Source organism: Morus notabilis, unplaced genomic scaffold (genome assembly GCF_000414095.1).
Source record: "Morus notabilis unplaced genomic scaffold, ASM41409v2 Scaffold549, whole genome shotgun sequence".
In the NCBI taxonomy this organism is placed as follows: Eukaryota; Viridiplantae; Streptophyta; class Magnoliopsida; order Rosales; family Moraceae; genus Morus; species Morus notabilis.
In genome coordinates, this window is record NW_010363732.1 from 75,032 (window position 1) to 81,078 (window position 6,047).

General features: G+C 37.2%; 1 protein-coding gene across 2 annotated transcripts; it reads right to left on the bottom strand.

The window, feature by feature from the left end:
* Positions 1–7: 7 nt before the first annotated feature.
* LOC21390160 (2,4-dichlorophenol 6-monooxygenase) lies at positions 8–4,524 on the bottom strand. 2 transcript variants are annotated; one of them, XM_010104886.2, is made up of 11 exons: positions 4,290–4,524; positions 3,568–3,650; positions 3,353–3,488; positions 2,313–2,806; positions 2,179–2,226; positions 1,821–1,995; positions 1,447–1,559; positions 1,252–1,348; positions 905–1,124; positions 540–693; positions 8–423 (listed from the first exon to the last, which is right to left on the bottom strand). In XM_010104886.2, exons 1-11 carry the CDS (start codon positions 4,492–4,494, stop codon positions 22–24), a joined length of 2,127 nt encoding a protein of 708 aa, XP_010103188.2. In that variant the 5' UTR covers positions 4,495–4,524; the 3' UTR covers positions 8–21. The 2 variants fall into 2 exon arrangements, with proteins under 2 accessions (XP_010103188.2, XP_024025723.1); XM_024169955.1 differs by having other exon boundaries at positions 8–426.
* Between the last annotated feature and the right edge of the window lie 1,523 nt (positions 4,525–6,047).

Below are 6,047 nucleotides of genomic sequence, written 5' to 3' on the forward strand. Positions count from 1 at the left end.
ACATTATTCCTATATTTCCCTTTACTTCAAACACAGAACAGCAGAAAAAACCCTTCTCATTTCGTTTATAGGATCCTCAACAACTCCTGATTTCACACGCCAAGCAATGTGCTCGTCGGGCCTAACAAGGATGGCTCCTCTGTTGGTCATCTTACAGATTTCCCACCATGACAATGAAGTGGCTGACTTCTTAACCTCCAAAACATCTATGTAATTTTCCCAAGGTTCCAATGATGCCTTGCTTCCTACTTCAATTCCTTTAAAATTATCGCCAGACCAAAGCATACAGACTCTGATAAAAACTTTGAATTCCTCAGCCACCTTTAGTGCAGCACGAGCTAGACAATAAGACGACTCGATAGGCGCTGTAATGAGAAGAAACTCCACTTTGTCTACGGATATAAGATCAAGGGTCGAAATGATCTGCTATTATAAAATAATTAATAATAATGTCATGTGTTAGTGTTACTAAACAATAAGGGAGTACTCTACATATGAACACAAATTAGACGCACTGATCAGCGCAAAAGCCAGCATACCTTGCTTGAGGAATTTGAAAATACCCTCACATTCATATGGGGCAGTCTGCACCCTGGATCTGCAGTAGGAATATAGTCTCTCCGACGACCAGTAGGTGCTTCAAGAGTACTCGTGACGCTATCATGATCGGGAACAAGTGCTCCTTCAAGATATCTAACAGTAATAGCTAGAATTAGACGTCTTTTAGAGGTGGTTTTTGCATTGACGATCCAATTAGCAAGTTAATTAACTAAACCAACAAGTTATAAAACTATGACATTAGTCAGCGAGCAAAGATTCAGACTAGTTTGAGAAAGTTCCAAGTTATATTTAAAGCATAGCTTCAAGATTTTTGTACGGCAGCCGCGTCTAAGAATGTGATTACCTGAAACCAAGATCCTCTGCAGGGAACTGGAGTTGAAGGGTCTTTCCTTCATTAAATATTTGTCTTAGTTTAGCAAGCCTTAAAGACCCAATTGGGTTCTCTTCATTCAGAAGAGATTCCGAGAGTTGCGCACGGCCTATTGAAAAGATTCCATCCAAAATTGCCCTCTGTAGTCCAGATGGTAGAACGGCACCAACTCCCTCGTTAATAGCACGATGGACTGAGAATGAAGAAATGACAAACAACAGATGCATTTAACCAGAAAGGAAGCAAAACAACTTACCACGCTAAAGGTGTATATTCTAGATCAAGAATAAGATCAAAGGCAATAAGCTGTTTTGGTTTACCCAAGTTCGCAATATTTGGATCAAGACCAAGTGCAGCAGGAACTGCCACGGCTGCTTTGAAGTTTTGAATACTAAGTTCCGTGTTAAAAATGGCAACCTGACATGAATACAGAGCCCCACATGTAAAAATCTCCTCAATTTTATGGGGATAAAAGAAGTATGACGCTATAAAAGTTAAGAAGATGAAACCAATACCGGCCTACGTTCCGTTTCATAAGTATTAAGTATTGAAAATGGTGCAATACCCTTTACAACGGAAGCTATTTTCCAGGCAAGGTTATGAGAATCCTGAATTCCAGTGTTCATTCCTGCACAAATCAGGTAGAATTATACGGATGGCTTTTGTTCTTTATATTGAACACAATAAAAAAATCAATATTCATCGGTATGAAAACGTATGTCTGATCAAGCAGGTTATAGACCTTTAAATTACAGTTCTATCTAGAAGCCTTTCAGAACCAAAAGCTATTCTAACTCAGCAATTCAGATATCCAACTAAATATAGTATCAAAATAATGGCTCACACTATTAAGGCTCTCATTATCTGCATGACAAAGGGAATAACTAACCAAATCCACCAGCAGGAGGGAACCTATGAGCAGCATCACCAGCAAGTACAATTCGGTTGTCACAACATAGAAACTTCTCCGCGACTTCAGCATGCATAACCCATGGCTTTATATCGATCACATCTAAATCCTCTAGCTCTCGACCGACCAGTTTAAAGATTAACTCCTCACACATCTACAAGAATAAAGCAATAGTATCACTAGCAATTTTAATCAAATTGCCCATCCTAGCACATAAATATGTCAACAGCTCATTTTCATTTCTGAGTCTTAATGGAGTACACATACTTCACATAACAAGGAAAAATATTATGGGAAGCCATACAAATGTTCATTGAACAACCAATATGGGAAGTACCTTGTGACTGAAATCATGAACATTTTGTTGAGGTGGATAAAATGGTATCTGCGAGATGATGAGAGATAATCAAAATACTTGCACATTTCAAAAGAGACGAATTTTTTTCAGGACTTTTTTCATTGACAGAATACCTGGAAAACAAATTCGCCTTCCTTGAGATCATGTGCAACAAGGACGCCAATGGCTTCAGTATTGAAAATAAAAAACAGCATGCCAGGTGTCTTGTTGAGCAAGTATTGGCCAAGATCTCTGCTCAAGAAATGGACACTAACAAGGTTTTGCAAGTCACTTTCACCTTTCATTTCTATTCCTGCAAGCTTACGTACAGTACTTCCAGCACCATCAGTACCAACAAGAATATTACACCGGATATTCCTCTTTATATACTCCCCGTTCTTGAAAAATGACGCAGTTACAGTAACATAGTCATTATTGGCATCTATGGACACACACTCATGACCCATCAAAATCTCCCTTTCCCTGGGAATCCCGTGGTTAAGGCCTTCCAATTCTTCGGATGCACGAACTTGGAAATTAAGATTTTCAAGCTGCTTAAGCAGTAACCGCATCAACTTGTACTGGGAGAAATGTGCAACAGACACTGGGCTAACAACTTGCTCAAAATCTGGTGCACCACAATAATACATTTCAATGTATTAATTATATTCACATATTAAATTACTCTTCGCTTGAAATATAATGTGATCTTCTTATTGACTGCAAGGATATTCCGAACCACGCCCATTACACAACTTGAAAGGAAGACTAAAAGCTTCCTTTAAGTAGCGCAATTGGAAAGTAAATTTTACAGAAATCAAAGGATATTGAGCCTAACTCAACCTGACAAAACCGGCTTGTTAGGGGAGGATTGCCCTCACCTTATTAAGTGGATCATGCCAATATCTCCAGCCAATGTGGGATTCTAATACGCCCCCTCACGCACAGCGTGGACCATGCCAAACCACTGCGAATAAGTCGATATTGGGGGATCCAACATTGCAAAACTGGGCCTACTCTGATACCATTTTACAGAAATCAAAGGATATTGAGCCTAACTCAACCTGACAAAACCGGCTTGTTAGGAGAGGATTGCCCTCACCTTATTAAACGGATCATGCTAATATCCCCAGCCAATATGAGATTCTAATAGTAAAGAAGATAAAATTTGTACCTTGAGGTTTCATATGGTCAACTGAACCAAGAACAGAACCAGAGAGTGAAGTACAATATATGAACTTTCTCCATAACTCTACTGGTGGTTGATACCTCTGTATCTCCTCTGCAAGGCCATCCAATTTGTGAAACACCTAATAACAATACAATTCAAATGAAGCACGATATACCAAGTAACTCATTGAGTGACATCTCCCACGTAAGAAAACCAACCTCCATAGATCGGTTGTTGATGAAATGTGCTTGTGGATGATTCGAGAAATTCTTGTTTTTCTCCAAAACCGCACATTTGATCCCTATGAAGAACACAGTGAATAGTTTATCTTCACCCCGCATTCCAACTCAACATGTATGGAAGCATCTTCCAATAAACCAAGGTAATTCAACAAGAGAAATACAAAGGCTAAATTGAAATGCATCATCAATAAACGTACTCACAAGTCACAACTACAAGACGTGATATAGAAACCAATAGAACAAGGTATGTCATAACTTGAACCAACACATCTTCTTATCCTGTTTGTTTAAAATTCAAAAAACCAATCTAGTGATATACAATAAGCATTCGTACCGATGGAAAAGTTTATATTCCTATTAAACCAAATACTGGGACACCATAACCACTTAAAAAAGAATAATTCAGCGCTGCATATATGCAAAAAATGAAAATGACAATAATCATGAAAAAAAAATGACACCTTATGAAAATAAAAATTAATTTAATATAGGTAAATAACTTGGAAAAAAAGAGTAATTCTACTTCCATAGAAGTCACTGAATTGTGAACTTATTGCTTTCATAATGTTCATGATGTGCATCATTGTTCACGTTGTATATACACAAAATGAAAAGTACACTCTTGAAAAAAAGTAAAAAGAATGCTTTGGGAAATTAAATAACAAGAAATTATCAAGCTAAGAGCAATCTGGGGATACCTAATTTGGTTAAAAGGATCGAAAGGACGAGACCCACAGGCCCTGCACCGACAATAAGAACCGGAAGCACCGAACTGTCGCCATTGTTGAAGAACTTTGAGCTTGACAAGGCTCTCCTCTGAATATACCCGGGTGGGAAAACTGTGATTCTGGAACTTTCCATGTGTCGGCCATGGAAGCGTTTGAAAAATCTGAAAATACCCATGACCCAGGAACTGAAACTACAAGTCTTAGAGCATGGCCATTGAGGAATGAAGGAAGGAAGAGTGAAGCGGAGGTGGTTGTTTTATTGGGCTTGAAATTGGCTTTGAGCTCCCGGCCGAGTATTTTGGGTTATAGTCTAGGGTCTAGGCCCAATTTCCCGTGACAGTTTGTGTAAGAAGTTATTAGCCTTTTGTGTAATTATCACGTTCGAGTGTGAATTTAGAATATTTTTGTTTTATGTGTATTTTTTATGAGAAAAAAATATTATAGAAAATTATGAATCATGATTCAAAATTAAAAATAAATATAAAAAATAAACATCTCATAAATACAGCATTCTGAGGGCTATTTAGTTTACTGATTTGAGTTTTTAATTTTAGTTGAGATGTGACTGTATGTAAAAGCTTTTTACTGTAATAAAAAAATTAGATATGACAATTTCTGAGAGCTTTTTACTGTAGCAAAACTCGAATCCGTGAATTGAACGGGGCTTGCGTCTCCATTCAGTTCATTGATTCGAGTTGAGATGTGATTTTATGTGAGAATTTTTTAATGTATCAAAAAAGTTAAATGTGATTGTTTCTAAGAACTTTTGACTATAACAAAATTTAAATTTTAAACTCAAATCAGTGAAATGAACGAGGCGTAAGAATGTCTCTTATTTCGTGTAATTACATTACTGTCTGAAATGGAACCTACAAAAACCTTTCTACCTGTATAATATAAAATAGAAAAAATATGGAATCCTTAAAATTAGAAACATAATGAAAAAAATCTTAATACAAAATATTCAATTTTAATTTGTTTCCTTTTTAAATTAAATATGAAAGTCAAAAACTTCATTATTTGATTTAATGTCCAACTATAAAAAAAAAATCATCAATCGTTAAATATTTCCAAAAATTTTCCAGTTCGCATCTTCGGATATGGGTTTTAGGCTTCTATCATAAAGAAGAAAAAGAAAAAGGGTCAAACACTACACAGGTTCTGCACACTCAAATTCCGGGAGGAAGGGATTGCTTCCGAGGAAAAAGAAAAAAAAAAAAGGCTAAACTCACGCTCAAATCCTCAATCTCATGAATTTATTTTGGCATTTTGATTTGGGTTAGAACATGACAAGATCCAGCTCGTGAGTTTGACACGGCCTTCCGTCGTGAGATTGACTCGGCCGTCCGCCGCCCAACCCACGCTCTTTGCCGACCAGATTCAGCCCGTCGCAGCCGTCCCCATAACTGCCCCTTCTCGTTGATTTGATGATCTGGGATTGAAGTGTTGCTTTAGATTCTACACAGATCTGTTTGAAGGTTTCTGTTAAACCTGACCTCAAATGAAGAGAAATGTATAGGACTGAATCGTGGATTTGAGCATTGAATCAAGAATGAAGTGGGTTGGAGAGGGGTTGAGACGTGAAGGAGGCCTTTTTTTTCCTTATTAATCTTGATTAAAAAAAAACTGATAGTTGGGTTTGTTATTTTGTGATTAAAAGAAGAAAAAGAGTAAATCAGGGTAACTTTAGTCTTTTCAGGTTAATTATATGTCATGTGAGAGGTCATA

Bases quoted from the DNA above. Each gene is read 5' to 3' on its own strand.
- LOC21390160 (XM_024169955.1), bottom strand. From the start codon at position 4,494: ATGGGTATTTTCAGATTTTTCAAACGCTTCCATGGCCGACACATGGAA. The intron at 2,227-2,312 runs GTATTCTGTCAA...ATCATCTCGCAG, and splicing joins AAGGCGAATTTGTTTTCCAG to ATACCATTTTATCCACCTCA. The intron at 427-539 runs GTATGCTGGCTT...ATTTTATAATAG, and splicing joins TTTCAAATTCCTCAAGCAAG to CAGATCATTTCGACCCTTGA.